General features: G+C 41.2%; 1 protein-coding gene across 1 annotated transcript in view; it reads right to left on the bottom strand.

The window, feature by feature from the left end:
- LOC112252377 (insulin-like growth factor 1 receptor) overlaps positions 1–20,696 on the bottom strand; it is a 154,083-nt gene that overhangs the window by 124,207 nt on the left and 9,180 nt on the right. The window contains exon 2 of the mRNA XM_024423532.2: positions 10,267–10,830. Coding sequence (XP_024279300.2) covers positions 10,267–10,830 — 564 coding nt within the window. The remainder of the gene's footprint in view (positions 1–10,266; positions 10,831–20,696) is intronic.

Here is a 20,696-nt window from a genome sequence, read left to right as displayed (position 1 = left end):
ACAAATCACAAACCAGCTGCCTTGTACAGTTGACACATTTGGAGCAAAGTAAAAGATACAAACCAACAGGGTGTTATCAGGTGTTATATGAAAGTCAAGGGCCAGATGTAAGAAACCAGACACCAGAGTTTCATTGAAGCTGAGCATATTGTAAGTAAATATTCAAACACGTTCAAGGGAAAAGTTAGCTATGTGAGGTCAGATGAGGATGAGTGTCTGTTACTCTGTTAAGGAGTATTTATACCCTATGGAGACGGAAGTATGGGGGCGTAGCGCAGTGTTGCAATGTCGTTTTTCGTCACAAAAAGGGATGGCTACTTGTAGTACGTGCAAACATTCTATGTACTCCTGTGTGCTATTACATTTGGAACGCACCGTATAATTGTTTGCGCAGCCGTGGAGGCAGTTGTTGTGTAGGCAATGACGCTGTATTTTACCACCAACTCGCTTGGTTCCTTAAGCTGATCTATATAGCCCATGCATCAAACTAGCCTATTTTTTAATTGATGACCAAATATAATCTCAGTGACTGTTCAAACAATGAACCAAAAAAACATTGTAGCCTCATTAGAATCCCCCCAAAAGGTATTTTGTTTAGAAATTATGATGTTTTGAAACTGTAAAATCAGCTGCCATTTGATTTTTTCCCTCTGTAACCATTCACTCCAACCTTGACCCTAACACTGACACAACAACACTAGTTGAGTTAATACCACAGTCACTCCAACCTTGACCCTAACACTGACACAACAACACTAGTTGAGTTAATACCACAGTCACTCCAACCTTGACCCTAACACTGACACAACAACACTAGTTGAGTTAATACCACAGTCACTCCAACCTTGACCCTAACACTGACACAACAACACTAGTTGAGTTAATACCACAGTCACTCCAACCTTGACTCTAACACTGACACAACAACACTAGTTGAGTTAATACCACAGTCACTCCAACCTTGACCCTAACACTGACACAACAACACTAGTTGAGTTAATACCACAGTCACTCCAACCTTGACCCTAACACTGACACAACAACACTAGTTGAGTTAATACCACAGTCACTCCAACCTTGACCCTAACACTGACACAACAACACTAGTTGAGTTAATACCACAGTCACTCCAACCTTGACCCTAACACTGACACAACAACACTAGTTGAGTTAATACCACAGTCACTCCAACCTTGACCCTAACACTGACACAACAACACTAGTTGAGTTAATACCACAGTCACTCCAACCTTGACCCTAACACTGACACAACAACACTAGTTGAGTTAATACCACAGTCACTCCAACCTTGACCCTAACACTGACACAACAACACTAGTTGAGTTAATACCACAGTCACTCCAACCTTGACCCTAACACTGACACAACAACACTAGTTGAGTTAATACCACAGTCACTCCAACCTTGACCCTAACACTGACACAACAACACTAGTTGAGTTAATACCACAGTCACTCCAACCTTGACCCTAACACTGACACAACAACACTAGTTGAGTTAATACCACAGTCACTCCAACCTTGACCCTAACACTGACACAACAACACTAGTTGAGTTAATACCACAGTCACTCCAACCTTGACCCTAACACTGACACAACAACACTAGTTGAGTTAATACCACAGTCACTCCAACCTTGACCCTAACACTGACACAACAACACTAGTTGAGTTAATACCACAGTCACTCCAACCTTGACCCTAACACTGACACAACAACACTAGTTGAGTTAATACCACAGTCGCTCCAACCTTGACCCTAACACTGACACAACAACACTAGTTGAGTTAATACCACAGTCACTCCAACCTTGACTCTAACACTGACACAACAACACTGGTTGAGTTAATACCACAGTCACTCCAACCTTGACTCTAACACTGACACAACAACACTAGTTGAGTTAATACCACAGTCACTCCAACCTTGACCCTAACACTGACACAACAACACTAGTTGAGTTAATACCACAGTCACTCCAACCTTGACTCTAACACTGACACAACAAAACTAGTTGAGTTAATACCACAGTCACTCCAACCTTGACCCTAACACTGACACAACAACACTAGTTGAGTTAATACCACAGTCACTCCAACCTTGACCCTAACACTGACACAACAACACTAGTTGAGTTAATACCACAGTCACTCCAACCTTGACCCTAACACTGACACAACAACACTAGTTGAGTTAATACCACAGTCACTCCAACCTTGACCCTAACACTGACACAACAACACTAGTTGAGTTAATACCACAGTCACTCCAACCTTGACCCTAACACTGACACAACAACACTAGTTGAGTTAATACCACAGTCACTCCAACCTTGACCCTAACACTGACACAACAACACTAGTTGAGTTAATACCACAGTCACTCCAACCTTGACCCTAACACTGACACAACAACACTAGTTGAGTTAATACCACAGTCACTCCAACCTTGACCCTAACACTGACACAACAACACTAGTTGAGTTAATACCACAGTCACTCCAACCTTGACCCTAACACTGACACAACAACACTAGTTGAGTTAATACCACAGTCACTCCAACCTTGACCCTAACACTGACACAACAACACTAGTTGAGTTAATACCACAGTTACTCCCCAAGACCCACCCTCATATCAACTCACACAAAGACCCTTTATCAACCTCCTCATCAAACGAGGAAAGGCAAGAGTCTAGTTTTACTACTACATAGACTGAGGAAAACACACAACCAGTCTTGCAAGATGCAGACTAACGGGGCATAGTAGAAACATGTAGACACACAGATTATTTATCACAAATCACAAACCAGCTGCCTTGGACAGTTGACACATTTGGAAAAAGTGAAAGATACAAACCAATGTTATCAGGTGCTATAACCTAGGTAGTTTGAGCCCTGAATGCTGATTGGCTGACAGCCTTGGTATATGAGACCGTATACCACGGGTATGAAAAAACATGTATTTTTACTGCTCTAATTATGTTGGTAACCAGTTTATAATAGCAACAAGGCACCTAGAGGGTTTGTGATATATTGTCAATATACCACGGCTAAGGGCTGTGTTCAGTCACTCCGCGTTGTGTCGTGGTTATGAATAGTCCTTAGCCCGTGGTATATTGGCCATATACCACACCTCCACGGGCATTATTGCATAATAATATGTAAGTCAAGGGCAGTGTGGTTAAGAAACCAGACAACAGAGTTTCATTGGAGCTGAGCAATTTTTAAGTAATTATTCAAACACAAATATGTTAGATATGTGAGGTCAGACGAGGAGTGTCTTGTTACTGTTACTCAGTAGTTTTCTCCAGAGCTGTGTGGTGTGACCTGCCCTTATAGAGCAACGCTGGTTGGGACTAGGGCTGTGGCGGTCACAAAATTTGATCCGCCGGTGATTGTCAAGCAACTGTCGGTCTCACGGTAATTGGCAGTTAATTAACATAAACACATGTAGCATCTCCTGGCTTCCACTGATGCAGACCTTTGGAACATTTACATTTTTAAAAGTATAATAAATCCATGTACACCTTCACCTTCACAATAAATACATTGTGTATTTTAGACAGGTTTCTAAACAAGCATGATATGAAGAAAATGTATTCTATTTCAGAAGAAAATAATAGCATACTCTGGAGTTAGTTCCTGATGTGGCTATGCTAAATGGCTGTGGGCTACACTAGTTAATTTAGCAGACAAGATTTTCTTAAAATTCTGTGACATTATTTTATTTTATAGTATGAAGAATACAATATGTTTTGATTTTTAATACATTGTATAGCTGCATGATGAGATTCTAATGATGATTTGAAAAAAGTAACTTGAAAGGTATGAGCTCTGTCATGTTTTTTGCAAAGACTGCACACATCAAATTTCATGGCGGCATCCCCTCTGTGGCCGTAATGCACCCTAAAAAAAAATCTGTGCCTTTTGCGGCCTGGAGTGCTGTGTTGTGCACTTCTCCCTGAATGCTGCATAATCTGAAGCGGGTCTATCTCACAGGCTACAAGTGAAGACAGACACATCGGGGAAGAAACTGTGCGCGTCCTTATCCAATTCCGAGGTGCATATTGAAGATATTGGAAGAACTGTCCACATTTACTTTTCGTCAGCCAACAAGATAAGTAGGCCTAATGAACAGCAAAAGTACTAGCCTATGTCAATCTACTATCCCCCATAGTACAAAAGTCAACCTATTTTATCCTGTGTGAGAAATAAATATCCCAAACATAGTCTGGGACAGTTGTGCGGTGCAATAAATCCAAAATGAATACAACCACTGGCATAAAAAAAAACATGTTTTATTCAATGTGGCTGACGCAACAGATCAGAATGTTTAGCTTAAAATAATGATAACTATTTGGCTATTTCTTCACATTATAAGCACAGCCAAATTTGTTATGATTTTGAATGGACGGTAGCATCCCACCTGGCCAACATCCAGTGAAATTGCAAAGTGCGAAATTCAAAAATACTAAATTCAAATATTTAACATTCTTGAAAATATATGTGTTATACATCACAATAAAGCTTAACTTCTTGTTAATCCAGCCGCCGTGTCCGATTTCAAAAAGGCTTTACGGCGAAAGCAAACCATGCGATTATCTGAGGACAGCGCCCCGCATACAAACACATGAAAATCATATTTCAAGAAGGCAGGTGCGACACAAAAGTCAGAAATAGCGATATAAAAAATGCCTTACCTTTGATGATCTTCTTCTGTTGGCACTCCAAAAGGTCCCAGTTACATCGCAAATGGTCCTTTTGTTCGATATTGTCCTTCTTTATATCCATAAAAACTCAGTTTAGCTGGCGCGCTTCAGTCAATAATCCACCCATTTTCCCTCCATCAAGATGCATACAAAATTAAACCCAAACGTTACTAATAAACTTTTCCAAACGAGTCAAATAGCATTTATAATCAAACCTTAGGTATCCTAATACGCAAATAAACGATAAAAGTTAAGACAGAGAGTCGTTATTGTCTTTACCGGAGGAAAATATCAAATAACGTGATTTCTTCCAGTCGCTTGGAAACACTGCAGCCAAAATGTGAGCCACCTAGAAAAACTACAATTCCTGTGTCATTTTTCCAAAAACCAGCCTGAAACTCTTTCTAAAGACTGTTGACATCTAGTGGAAGCCCTAGGAACTGCAATCTGGGAGGACTTGGCCTTATAATTAAAGTAATAGCCATTGAAAAAAGTGGTAAGCTGATTTTTTTTGTTGGGGGGGGTGGTTTGTCCTCGGGGGTTTCGCCTGCCATATCAGTTCTGTTATACTCACAGACATTATTTGAACAGTTTTAGAAACTTTAGAGTGTTTTCTATCCAAATCTACCATATGTATATCCTAGCTTCTGGGCCTGAGTAACAGGCCGTTTACTTTGGGCAAGCTTTTCATCCGGATGTCAAAATACTGCCCCCTAGCAAATGAAGGACGCTTTTCCTGTGGTTCATTTTCATGCCAGCCAGGTAAGCTATACTCCTGTTGTAAAGATAAACAATGTGCTTAATATTAGGAAAGTTTAGAAATAAATATAGTAGGCCTAGTCTATAGAAAGCTTATGGGATCCTCCTCTTTTTAGTAGAGGCCTTCACTCTGTTTTATCACGCAATTGCATAGCCTATAGAAATGTTGCGTAACATGAACTCATGGGCTCTCGTGAAGTGTTTTATTAGATTTCCGATTACATTTTCATTGTTGTCAGAGTGATTAGAGGGACACTAGAGTGCTGAGTACCAGGCAGTTGGCAAGTTTGGTAGGCTACTAATGACCATGAGCAGCATCAGAGTTTGGAGAAGCCTAATTACTGTGATTAAACGGTCATGTAGAATTTGACTGCCTTCATGACTCATGACCGCCGGTGTGGCGGTAATACGGTCACCGCAACAGCACTAGTTGGGACAGCCTGCCTACCTGCCTGTATGATGCCTGTCTCTCTCCCGTTGGCTGGCTTTGCTCCCTTCTCCTCTGGGGGAGGAAGACATGCTTGTCTGGAACAGAGCGACCTGAGGGGCCCATTTGAAGCAGGCCAGAGAGCACGCTCAGTCACAAGACCCAAAAACACACACCGACAACACGCAGTGTCACAGGGCCATGGCCAGCTAAACCACTCAACTGCACTGTATGGTGGCTGGAGTGTGTAAACAGTCAAGAGATATCGCACAGTCAAAGCTGTTAACAGCCTCTGATAAGGCTGGCGGAAGAGAGAAGGGAAATTACTGGTAAAACTATCAAGAAGGGCAATAAAAGAAGACGTCTGGACCAAACCTGATGAATGGAAGGAGGGAGGGAAGGAGGGAAAGGGGGAACATTGGAGGAGGAGGGCGCTGGGCTGTGTTATGCCTCCTCCGGGGTGTTAGTGAGAACCTGCCATTGTGCTTGTGCACTTGACATTTCTGTGACATTTTTCCCTCAACCCCCTCCTCATATAAGCCCTCCGTTAGCGCCTCGCCACACACCGTAGCCTGCTACTAAAGAGAACTCCGTAATCTCCACGGCCCAGCTCTGCCTTATCCCAGACAAAGAGCCAAATACCAGCCAGGTAACCCTATCCTATCCTACCCACGCCCAGCCATAGAGCCAGGAATTAACCTGTCATGGGTTGCTATTTTCATGCGCATCTCTGAGGCTATCTGTTCCTTTTAATCTAACATTATGAAGGTTGGTGTTGTTTAAATCTGTACACAGCGTGTATATACAAGCAGGCAAGGCAAGTATAGAGTAAAGGCCTGTTTGACCTGACAAACAATAGTGCTCCAAAAAACATCCGCCGGAGGCTAAACTAGTCCTACTAGCAAAAAGCATCTCCTAGTCACGTACTGTAATTAAAGAGAGGCATTCAGAGTAGAGGACTGGTCTGGATTGACTAGGAAACCACTGCACTGCATGCCCTTGAAGAAACATCTGTACTGGAGAAAAACAAGGCAATTATGCAGAGTGGAGTATCTACCCTTCAGTGAGTGCCAGAGAAAGTCTCATCTCTGCTAGACTCAGAGACTTGACCATTGTATGGGTGAGACTTGAGCCTACAAATCTAGCAGTATAACCACTAAACCACAATCACACACCCTCTAAATAAGCCATTCTATCGTGATATCACAACACAGTCTATCTCTGATAGCCTTTACCTTCAGAGTTGAGACCACAAAGCTCAGAGGATTTATCCTGCTTTAAGGTGGGAAAATGGATCTGTGAGAGCAAATCAAAAATGCCCTTTGTCTACTTTCTGTTACAAATCTTGTGAAAAACAAAGATGTTGGCCATTGGTTCCAACCAATATCAGGTAAAGCACAAACAAATCTTTGTACATCAGGGATGTTCGTTCCGCATAGCCCACCGCGCAAAAACTGGTTGCATCAACGTTGTTTCCATGTTATTTCAGCCAAAAATGAAATCTGATGATGCTGAATCAACATGTAAAGCTGATTGGATTTGCAAAAAGTCATCAACGTAAGGGAATTTTGTATTTTCTGTTGACATCTCCAGCAAACGTAAATCAAAGTTAGATGTTGAAATGATGTCTGTGCCCAGTGGATGGTCACTTAAGTACAGTTGAAGTGGGACGTTTACATACACCTTAGCCAAATACATTTAAACTCAATTTTTCACAATTCCTGACATTTAATCCTAGTAAAAATTCCCTGTCTTAGGTCAGTTAGGATCACCACTTTATTTTATGAATGTGAAATGTCAGAATAATAACCATCTATTTTGTGAAGTGCACCAGTCCCTCCTGCAGCAAAGCACCCCCACAACATGATGCTGCCACGGTTGGGATGGTGTTCTTTGGCTTGCAAGCCTCCTCCTTTTTCCTCCAAACATAACAATGGTCATTATGGCCAAACAGTTCTATTTTTGTTTCATCAGACCAGAGGATATTTCTCAAAAAAAGTATGATTTTTGTCCCCATGTACAGTTGCAAACCATAGTCTGTGTTTTTGATGGTGGTTTTGGAGCAGTGGCTTCTTCCTTGCGTACGTTCAACTCTAGGAGACAGAATGCGTCTCCTTCCTGAGCGGTATGACGGCTGAGTGGTCCCATGGTGTTTATACTTGCGCACAATTGTTTGTACAGATGAACGTGGTACCTTCAGGTGTTTGGAAATGAATCCCAAGGATGAACCAGACTTGTGGAGGTCTGCAATTTATTTCTGAGGTCTTGGCTGATTTCTTTTGATTTTGCCATGATATCAAGCAAAGAGGAACTGAATTTGATGGTAGGCCTTGAAATACATCCACAGGTACACCTCCAATTGACTCAAATTGTGTTAGTTAGCCTATCAGAAGCTTCTAAAGCCATGACAAAATTTTCCAAGCTGTTTAAAAGCACAGTCAACTTACTGTATGTAAACTTCTGACCCACTGGAATTGTGATACAGTGAATTATAAATTAAATAATCTGTCTGTAAACAATTGTTGGAAAAATGACTTGTGTCGTGCACAAAGTAGATGTCCTAACCGACTTGCCAAAACTATAGTTTGTTAACAAGAAATGTGTGGATTGGTTGAAAAACGTTTAAATGACTCCAACCTAAGTGTATGTAAACTTCCGACTTCAACTGTTTGTCCATCACGGCCAGTCACGACTGTCTATACTGTAACATACAGTTAGCTAAACCAGAGGCCCAACAAATAACTTCAACATCCTGAATAATTTAATTCTGCATTCAAAGAACAATAATCACAACAATAAAGACAATTCCTTGTTTATAGAAACATAAATGGTCACTAAGGAAGTCGCTAGAGGTTGATTTCCTCTATTTGTTTTCTGGGTCTGAAGGGAAGGGGAGATGTTTAGAACTACCAGTTATCCATGGGAGTTGTAGACAGGTCTTCAAAAGGCCAGGGCTGAAGGGACATTTTCCCACCATTATTCCATGTTGATGAGTGGAAATGGGAGCAGACAGGCAGGCAGGAGGAGTAGCAGCCTAGAAGCCCTGTTTTCCTCCCAATGTTTTGCGAGTCAAGGTCGACCTCATCTTCTTCACCTGGCAAATTTATCTGAACCCCTTTGATTTGGACCTGGGAGATTCTGCAGAAACTGTCCACACAGAGAGACCCTCTAAACAGGCTTTGAACAGGCGCCGTCTCACTCAAGCTCTCACTAGTAGTCTAGACAAAACAAATACATACGTTATGGTGGGAGTCTGTTTGGTCAATGCTGTCACCCTCTCACCCACACATCAACATCAACAACAACACCCACTATGCCTAATTTCTACAACATAACAACATAACAACTTTTTCCACTATGCCTTGCCCTTAAAGATGGAATCCGCATTAGGGTAAACAGCACCACTGTTCGCCCAGTGTCTTTGTTATTGTTGTGTTGATGAAAAGAAAGAAGAGGAGCATTGCAGCGCATATTTTGCTGTCCTATCGTGTGTGCAATGATGACTGTTTGTTGTTTGTAGAAACATCTTTCTTGTTGCAATATCCCAAACAGGCGTGTCAGTTTCACCAATTAAGGAGTCCAGTCCTAAATAAGTAAATTGTTAGCTGTTAAAGTCTTACAACCAGACATTAATTATATTTATTTACTAAATTCAAATATTATATCTGTGAGTAATAGACAGATATACATCTTAATAATATAACTATAAAGAGGCTACCTGAAACGTATCCTTCATTTTTCATAGCCTTTAAATGCTTAGTATTAGTGTAGTGTGGTGTGTCATAACTTATTCATCACATCAGGTAAGATATAGTAAATATTGACCTGATATGGTCCAGACAGGAAGAGCAAAAGTAACCTCAACTCAACATGTATTTAATACCAAGAGCTGTATAATGCACCCATCCTTAGTTCTGTCAGCAAATAGGTTGATCTAAAGAAAAGGCCTCCATAATAAATAGAGAGGAAAGGTTTTTACTGGACAGGGGACAATCCTTCTCCCTGCTGAATATGAAAACACTGCATAGATTCATGGGATTTGTTCACTGGGGAAGAAATGCACAATTTGAGAATGTTTGCGAGACTGGAACCCACCTACCGATGTCAGAGACCTATGCAAGACTTGCATCACAAGTGGGATAGACAAATATCCCAGCTATTTGGGAAATAATCTACCTTAAAATCTTAAAAGAATATTTTTAAAAAATCTCATTTTCTGCAGGTGTAAACAAAGATCGCAAAAAAAATAGCTAGCAATAAACAGGAGCTCGGTGAACAGGCTGTCCTCTGTGACCCTGACTGGGTCTCTGCTGCCCACACTGTAAAGAGAAAAGCTCAGAGCTCCTTACCTTTCTGGCAGTGGTTGGATGTCCAGCAGCGAGAGTTAAAGTTGCCGTTAAAGCTGGTCTTGATGCACTGAGCGTTGTCCTCCGTGATGCCTGGACACACATCACCACACTCCTTGGATTGCTTGTTCCCCGCAATGAAGTTGTTGAACTCTGCGTCCATGATGAGAGACCAGTCCACAGAGTCCAGGTAGCAGAGCTCCGGGTTCTTCTCGATCCGGATGGCCCCTCGCGTGATGTTCCTCAGGTTGTACAAGCCGATGTCCTTCAGACTGGTCATCTCAAAGATAACCAGGGCATAGTTGTAGAAGAGGTTGCGTCCGTGAATGACGTTGAGGTTGGGGAAGAGCGTGCTGAGGCTGTCCAGGCCGGAGACCCGGAACAGGAGCAGGTAGTCGGTGATGACGGTCAGCTTGGGGAAGCTGAGGGAGCGGAAGAGCTCCTGGTTGAGGTTGTTGGTCTTGTCTCCGATGAGGAGTATCTGCAGGAAGCCCTCCACCACCGTGCAGTTCTCCAGACGCTTGAACTCACTGATGTCATTACGTATGTCAATACTTGGACCACAGACTGGAGAGAGAAAGAGAAAGAAAAATCACACATGACATAATTATTACACATCTTAGTTTATCATTTTAAAACACATTATTTGTTTTTCCTTTATTCAATGTACCAAAATAAAATGTACCATTTAATTTGATTTTAGAATGTATTTATCAATTTGTCTGCATACCTATTCATTGTGTCAATCTGTTTACCATGTCTATCATGTCAATCCAATTTCAAGTATTTTCAGGTAGTGACCTGGCTTAAAGGTTCACTGTCAGCCAGTCCCAGACATACTGTAAGATGACAGCACCAAAATAACAAGCACAGCAGCCATTAATAGGATGTAATCTAATCTTCTTGAGATCATCTCTGAAAATATCTGGACTTGAAAGTGCTTAAAACAGGATGTCTTATGTTATGTTGTTCTCTTCATGTACAAAAGTTTATTTTTGCTTTTGTTTTATGGATATAACTATTCATTTTACTGTGACAAAAGAGAGAGACAAACAGACAGGGTCATCTGAGGTGAGTGTGCTCTTCATTCTGAGCAGGCGTAGGAAGTTCTCTCTCAATGACAAGGGTCAATATTTTGAGATTCTATTGCTATATATTTTGGTAAGATCTGGGATCCAAGGTTCCTCTCCTTTACCGGGATAACCCGTGTTTAAAAAGATCCCATCCATCTTAGCTCAGCACACAAAAAGCAACACACGAAACCAAAGTCCCCGAAGTTGACTATCTCTCTCATACACACACACTCATACACACAGACACCTTGATCTATTATTCATTAATGACAATCATCTCTGCTTTTAATTGTGTCTGTCAATTACTCCAAGTGGGAATGGATACAAGCATACATAATGGGATATCACCACTGAAAGACTGCTATGATAACAAACCAAATAAAACCCAGTCCCTGTTTATCTAAGTGTTTCATGGATAACACTAAATGTACTGTCAGAATGTAAACTAAACTATATGTCCCACATCTACCTGTATTGGCTGTTGCTTGGCCCCTGTCTCCCTATAAACCCAAGATAATCCTTTCACTGTAAAACTTGGAGTAGGCCATCTCCTCTGGATGTATTGATACGTACAGTATGTAATGATGTAATAATGATTTCTTCTAACAGTCCATTCACACCAGGGAAGCAGAGCTACATTGTAGCCATGACATACCATGGAATGTGTTAAGATTCTCAGGACTGTAGTACAAAGGCAAAACAAAACAAGCAGTATTAACATATGCCCTTTCACAGTAGGAGGGAGACCTGCTACACTCATTACCAACTCCCTGTCCAAGGCAGGTATTGGTCAAGGCAGGTATTGGTCAAGGCAGTAATGTGTGATATAAAAATGTTAAACACTACAAAAAAAACATAGAAAACCCGACAGATCTACAAGAGGTTTGAAATTCTACTTGGAAGGTGAAGTAATCAGTAGGAGAAATGTCTTGACATATGAGCTCCTTTGGCTAAACCTGTAATGTTCTTACAGAGGCTTAGGACACCCTCTCAATGAGTGTCAGCGTCACAGGGCCTGTGCAGTGACAAATAGTCCTGCTTTAAACCGCCCGGCCCTGATCCATGTCAACACACCATTTAATTGACGCTATGTTTTCTGCTAATTTCCACAAAGTTGAACAATGAGCTAAACCGTATCTAACCTCACATTAATGACCATAACAAAAGCTTCCCAGTTGAATCATGTTGATCTACTGCTACTTAGATTAGAATTTGATTGAAATTGAATGGAAGCCAAAAGATGCCATCTGTACTTTCATATGAATGACATCCATAGAACACATACTGCACCACAGGCCAAACATTTATTCTCAAATCATTTCTAGCAGTAGGCTAGCCTAAAAGAGATTCAACTTCAGTAATGACAAAATATCCTGCTTGAAGTTCCTTTTTCAATCTATCCTGCCAAAAATAGTGAGCACATTGTTTATCAGGATGAATGGACTTTATTTTCTCCTGTCAGTGTGGTAGACTTTTTTCAAATTTAGAACGGAAATGATTACTCCCGTTGAAAATAGTATTTGCTTTCTCCTATCGACACTAAAGCTCTGGGGATCCACTTCTGAGCCACCAAACTGCGTGTCCTCTTTGTTTCATTGAGAATTTCCCTGCTCCTCGACCAGCCAGAGAGAGGGGAGGAGGGGTGGAGCAACTCAAACACAAAGACTAATTTGTTTGTTAAGTAAAGAGAAACTCTTGGCCTCACTTCCTGTTGGAGGCATTAATAGAATCAGGGGGAGTCTGGTGGGGAAGAGACAGGAGCAGGGGCAGTGGTGGATATTGTGGCAACTGAGGAGATAGGGTTTCTGCCAGGCAAGACTATCTGAGGCCTTGCTCTTGATGTAAAACCCGTCGGCGATAAAAGGAGAAGGTGAATTAAATTATTTTGGAACGCTATTGTGGCAATTACATCTGCATTGCTTGCTCTTTGGGGTATTAGGCTCAGTTTCTGTATAAGCACTTTGTGAAAACCGCTGATGTAAAAACGGCTTTAGAAATACATCTGATTGATTGATTGATTGATTGACAAAAGACCACACTAGCAGAATGTCTAATAGTATTAGTAAACCTGTGACAATCCTCCACTTGAACATGTTGCGACATCTCTGTTCTCAAACCAACATAACACCACATCCTCTTCTCCCACATAATGCCAACAAATGGGGAAAGAGAGAGCAGGAGAAAGAGACTCCTACTCCCTCCTTTCTCACACACTTGTTATAGTCATTAACTGTGTTAAGCACCAGGAATTGCAATCATTTCCTTGGAAAAGGCTTGAGTAGATCTGCTTCAAAGGTAAGCCATCGCGGATCTGTGCATCCTGCTAAGCCTGATCCATATGTTGTGATGGGCTATCACTTAATAAGTAATAAAGGTGAATTAAGGTGCATTACACTGACATCCCTTTTGACTGTATTTTATATCTAAAACAATCTTCATATTTGTCCAAATTCATTTGAACAGAGAGTATGGGGGAAATTAATAAAATGCCAACCATGACAGGAGTCATTTCCTATTGTTGTGTAACAGCTGTCTCTGGCCACTGTCCTCACAGTGGGATAAGCACACATAGAATAAAGTGCTTCTTCCTGTCCCTTTGCACTGTTCACACTGCTGAGTAAACACACGTATCTCCAGCGTGTAATGGAATCCAGCGGCTCATGGTTATGATTGATAACCTTGCCCTGACCTTACATAGGAATGTCTTCCACACACAGTCATACACACACAAACAAACACACACACAGGTGACCCTGTGAAAGAGTGAAATCAAGACATGGCCATTGCGCAGCATATTGCTATCCTCAAACAAAGTAAAAATCCAAGTGTAGTAAACCACTTGACTATCACAATATATCAGCCGCAATCTTTTAACAGATAAAAAAATGCACATTCTGTGTAAACTGAACTTTCACGGTTAAGCTGCATCCCATAACAGGAGAGGAAGTCAGTCCCAACTCAAGATCAGTATCTGTTAATCAGAGGTTATTGAAACCATTTAAAAGACCGTTATGAGACCATTCTCAGAATGGGATTAATTGTATATTTTCCCGCTGTAAACTCCAGAAAAGTTGTTAAGAGGAGGAAGTATTTTCTTGGCTCTGAAATGTAATGTGTTGGGAAAAAAACACTGGGGCTGGACCTTGTTGAATTTACTCACCCACAAGTTTCTGTCCATCAGAACACATTATGCTATCCTGTACACTTTTCAGTGCTAGTCTATTTTTTACATAGTTTGTTTTTCTCAGATATGCAGACTAGAGGTCGACCGATTAATTGGAATGGCCGATTAATTAGGGCCGATTTCAAGCTTTCATGACAATCGGTAATCAGCATTTTTGGTCACCGATTATGGCCGATTACATTGCGCTCCACGAGGAGACTGCGTGGCAGGCTGACTACCTGTTATGCGAATGCAGCAAGGAGTCAAGATAAGTTGCTAGCATTAAACTTATCTTATAAAAAACAATCAATCTTAACATAATCACTAGTTAACTACACATGGTTGATGATATTACTAGTTTATCTAGCTTGTCCTTGTTACATATAATCAATGCAGTGCCTGTTAATTTATCATCGAATCAAAGCCTACTTCGCCAAACGTGATGATTTAACAAGCTCATTCGCAAAAAAAGCACTGTCGTTGCACCAATGTGTACCTAACCATAAACATCAATGCCTTTATTAAAATCAATACACAAGTGTATATTTTTAACCCTGCATATTTAGTTAATATTGCCTGCTAACATGAATTTCTTTTAACTCTTGCATTCTGTGCAAGCAGAGTCAGGGTATATGCAGCAGTTTGGGCTGCCTGGCTCGTTGCGAACTGAGTGAAGACCATTTCTTCCTAACAAAGACCGTAATTAATTTGCCAGAATTGTACATAATTATGACATAACATTGAAGGTTGTGCAATGTAATAGCAATATTTAGACTTAGGGATGACACCCATTCGATAAAATTCGGAACAGTTCCGAATAAACGTTAAGTTTTCGAAATGATAATTTCCGGATTTGACCATATTAATAACCTAAGGCTCATATTTCTGTGTGTTACTATATTATAATTAAGTATATGATTTGATAGAGCAGTCTGACTGAGCGGTGGTAGGCAGCAGCAGGCTCACAAGCATTCATTCAAACAGCACTTTCCTGCATTTGCCAGCAGCTCTTCACTGTGCTTCAAGCATTGCGCTGTTTATGACTTCAAGCCTATCAACTCCCGAGATTAGACTGGCAATACTATAGTGCCTATAAGAACATCCAATAGTCAAAGTTATATGAAATACAAATGGTATAGAGAGAAATATTCCTATAATTCCTATAATAATTACAACCTAACACTTCTTACCTGGGAATATTGAAGTCTCATGTTAAAAGGAACCACCTACTTTCATACGTTCTCATGTTCTGAGCAAGGAACTTAAACGTTAGCTTTTTTACATGGCAAATATTGCACTTTTACTTTCTTCTCCAACACTTTGTTTTTGCATTATTTAAACCAAATTGAACACGTTTCATTATTTATTTGAGACCAAATAGATTTTATTGATGTATTATATTAAGTTAAAATAAAAGTGATCATTCAGAATTGTTGTAATTGTCATTATTACAAATATATATATAAAAATCGTCCGATTAATCGGTATCGGCTTTTTTTGGTCCTCCAATAATCAGCATCGGTATCGGCGTTGAAAAATCATTATCGGTCGACCTCTAATGCAGACAAATGTGAGAGCCTGATGAGCAGTTGCAAATTCAGTGGACCAGGTCACCTCCATCCCTCCGAGTTTAATTTAAGATGGCAGCGCTGAGGAGGGCACGAGTCTTGCCGGTTCCTGCTCAACCTTGGTTTGTTTTTTTATACTGTGCTCAGATGTTTATTCTATTCTGAGCCATGTACTTTATGGTCGTATTCTTATCTTTTCTTATTTCTTATTGCTGTTGCATTGCCGAGAAGGAACCTGCAAGTAAGGATTTAATTGGACGGTGTATACCAGGTGTATCCTGTACATACGACTAATAAAACTTTAAACTTGTCCCTCACACCTGACACCTCAACTTGACTTAATCCCCCACATGCTGGAAGTCATCTGACCAGTGGTCTGGTGGGCCACTTCCCCTGCATGGTCCTCACTTCAAAAGCACAGGTTCAGATATCAGACCCAGACTAGTAACACAAAACTGTCACCCCCTTACACACACTCCAAACCCTTACCTCGGCCCGACTGCAGCATGGCAGAGAAGGGGTAAACACACACATACCTGCCGTCTTTTAAATATAGTTTAAAGTCATGTTTAATGGGTTTGCACAATCAGGTCACATTCCAATACCACTTAAGTTTAGCAGTTGAGCTATTGAGGCTGAAACATTACCTCCCCAGCCATTTGAAACGACATCCACAGTATGTTGCAGCTTATTTATATGGTTTGTCCATATCAAGTGGTACAAATCAAAGAGCTACACATTACCAAAGAGAGGATGTTCCCCCAGAACAATCATAAAAATTATGAAAGTCACTGTTTCAATATGGATCTGGCCACAGTCTCTTGATCTGCAGCCTGTCACTGTGCAATCTATTAGAAGAGATACCATTTGCAATCATACTGCAAATTGTACAATACTCCATGGGCTATTAAACCCGTGGGCCACAGTACATGATCATGTATGCGTCTGGCCAGAGATTGCATATGAGCAAATACTCTTGACAGCCCACTTTAAATAAGTGTTTAATTAAGCATTGTAAACCTCAGCTGGCGGCCTGGAGAGGCTGTAGGAGAGGATTTGACTGCACTCTCATAAACTAGCACAGTGACACGCTTTCCCATCCCTGCCTGCACAGTCCCTGTCAGGCTGCCTACCATGCTGTGTGGACTGCAGTGAGAGAGCAGAGCTGAGCACAAGGCACACACACACTCACACAGGCATGCAAACTGCGCTGACTCCCTCGCTGGGAGTGAGACACGATATTTCGGCATCATTGCCCCCTTAGCGGAACCAGGGCTGAGGGATGGGCAGAGGCACAGTGGGAAAGACCGAGCACTTCCAGTCACGAGATAGAGTGGGAGTCTTATAGGAATGTGCATCTCTCCTTTCATGAATGATTTGATACGCATCTAGATACATGGGCTCTGATACGATACAGGAACAATACCTTTTAGTCTGAAACGATTCAGTGTACGATTCGGTTTGATTAGGGGAACGAATTGATGCGATTCGGTTCAATTCGATGCACACAATTTTTTTGAATGAACACATTACTTTCCATTTTAAATTAATATCTGCTGCTGATGGAAGCTCAGGACTTGGGCCTCTCTGAGCTGGATCGTTCTGAGATTACTTTTCTAAGCTGTGTGTGTGTGTGTGTGTGTGTGTGTGTGTGTGTGTGTGTGTGTGTGTGTGTGTGTGTGTGTGTGTGTGTGTGTGTGTGTGTGTGTGTGTGTGTGTGAGTGTCTGTGAGTGTGTGTGTGTGTGTGTATGTGTGTGTGTGTGTGTGTGTGTGTGTGTGTGTGTGTGTGTGTGTGTGTGTATGTGTGTCAATGTCAATGGTGTGTGTAGGCGCCTGAGCTGAGCCATAGGTCAGACTGAGCATCTACCACCCCACTATCAGATACCACCCGACTTTCATCTGAAATCATCTTCACACAATGATTAACTTGTCATTTTTGCAGATACATTTTTTTTCTAGATAGTACTATGTCAACATTTACAATTACACCGAACCAAAACCGGCCGCGCGCGTGCGCCATCTTGCGCAAATTGGTTTTGTCCGCCCACATCAAACGCGATCATGACACGCAGGTCATGTATATAACCAATTATATTAATTTGGGGACAGGTCGAAAAGCATTAAATATTTATGGCAATTTAGCTAACTAACTTGTCCTATGTAGCTAGCTTGCTGTTGATAGCTAATTTGTCCTAGGATATAAACCGTGAGTTGTTATTTTATCTGAAATGCACAAGGTCGTCTACTCTGACAATTAATCCACAAATAAAATGGTAAACCAAATATTTTCTAGTCATCTCTCCTCCTTCCAGGCTTTTTCTTCTTTGGACTTATATGGCGATTGGCATCTAACTTTCATAGTTACCATGACTACTGACCGAACTCAGTTCATCTTTCAATCACCCATGGGGGAATAACCAATGAGGAGATGGCACGTAGGTATCTGCTTCTATAAACCAATGAGGAGATGGAAGAGGCAGGACTTGCATCGCGTTCAGCTTCACAAATAGAACTGACTTCTATTTTAGCGCTTGGCAAATCAGACGCTCATTGGCGCGCACGAACAGTGTGGGTGGAAAAATGGAATAACATGTACGTTTAAATTTATTTTGCAACGCAAGTGGTGCGGTCAGCATGTTAGAAATTAGTAGGACAGGACTATCGCGTGTGGTTTATATTGTTTTTGGGGGAGGGGATTTATTCATCCTAAAAATAAATATCAGGTAACTTACTGCATTTCAACACATTTTAGCATGGTGCAGAGACAAAAATTGCTGTTTTATAACACAATTCTATACATTTTGGGCTCTAGAGTGGAGCATCGGTCTAAGGCACTGCATCTCAGTGCTAGAGGCGTCACTATAGACTGGAATCGAACCAGGCTTTATCACAACCGGCCGTGATTGGGAGTCCCATAGGGCAGCGCACAAATTCTTATTTACAATGATGGCCTACCCCAGCCAAACCCTAACCCAGATGACGCTGGGCCAATTGTGCACTGCCTTATGGGGCATAGTGAAGACATCAAAACCATGAAATAACACATATGTAATCATGTAATGACCAAAAAAGTGTTAAACAATTAAAACATGTTTTATATTTGAGATTCTTCAAAGTAGAGAATGTCAAGCGTGTGCAAAGCTGTCATCGTGGCAAAGGGTGGCTACTTGAAGAATCTACCATTTAAAATATATTTTGATTTGTTTAACACTTTTTTGGTTAATACATGATTCCATATGTGTTATTTCATAGTTTTGATGTCTTCACTGTTATTCTACAATGTAGAAAACAGTAAAAATAAAGAAAAACCCTTGAATGAGTAGTATCCAAACTTTTGACTGGTTACTCTTGAACGTTGTAATAGTAGAACGAACAAGGTGACATTTTTAAATTGAGTAGTACATCAGTATTCCTCTTGTCATGTCAGTCATTGTATACCGCACAGAGCTATTTATAACTAGTCAGAAATGTCCAGATCAACTAGCTCATGTCAGCTAACATTTTTTAGCTAGGCTTTTCAGCCCATAGATTTTGTAGTAATGTTCGAGTTACTCAAATATCACATGAATCCACATTTAACATGGCAAAATACATAGAATTTCAAGAAAATTTGTTTTAAACCTGCAACATTTTCTATGTACCCCATGACAACATGTGCATAATTGCAGGAAATAAGCATTAAACCTGCAACATTTTCTTTCTGCCAACAAAAGGTGTACAATTTATGTCATGAACAGTGCTTGCGCCCATATGGCACAAGCTCGCGCAGCGGGGGCGTGGGATGTTCCCAATGCTGGAAGGGGGGTGTGAGTGAAAACTTTGGAACCCCTGGGCTACTGAACTGAAGGAGAGGACGCATCAATTCAGTCACAAAATTGATTTATTTTCGGAATAAAACAATAGAAGTAAAAAACATTAATAAACCGGTGATTCGTAACGTTTGATTCGGTTTTCTTTCCGATGCATGCTTATTTTGGATCAGTTTGGGGTCCCGCAAACCGAATGCATTTGCATCTTAAACATTTGAACCGGGGACTGATGCATATTGGTTAATCATTACATCCCTAGAGTCTTACTGTCTCACCCATGAGACAGAGAGAGAGGATGCATTCAGGTCTGAGTCACTAGCCCAAGCCCTAGTCACGAGGACCACTGCATCACAGTCCTCTGTACCACTCAGCCAAAGGTAGAGAGGGAGCGTGGATGTCAAGTGCAGAGGAACATCTAACCCCATTCTGTGTAACCTTGGTGACAACTAATGCCATTCTGCTTTCCAGGAGGAATGGGTCCTGTCATAACTATGCAATAGAAATGCCAGTGTGTCTGTGTTAAACAAGAGCCAGCAGTCACAGGACATGAACAAACAGTGGAAGCTGAGTCTAACAATACGCACACAGTGAGATCTGACTTCATTCAAGGCCATCCAGTTGAGGATAGCGTCATTACTCTAAATTGTGATTTTAGCCCTGAATCCCACACTTCACTTAAACCTTTACTTGAGCTCCAGCAAGGAAGCAGCTGAGTAAAATGATGAGTCATGCTAGCCAAAAGGAGTACCTCAAATAGCGTGTGTGTCAGAGTGTGGCTGGGGCTCGATAGGAGCATCTGTCTGCTGCCAGGCCAGGCTG

Source organism: Oncorhynchus tshawytscha, linkage group LG06, assembly GCF_018296145.1.
Source record: "Oncorhynchus tshawytscha isolate Ot180627B linkage group LG06, Otsh_v2.0, whole genome shotgun sequence".
NCBI lineage: Eukaryota > Metazoa > Chordata > Actinopteri > Salmoniformes > Salmonidae > Oncorhynchus > Oncorhynchus tshawytscha.
The sequence above is the reverse complement of the archived record's forward strand: the minus strand, read 5'-3'. Positions and strand labels throughout refer to the sequence as shown.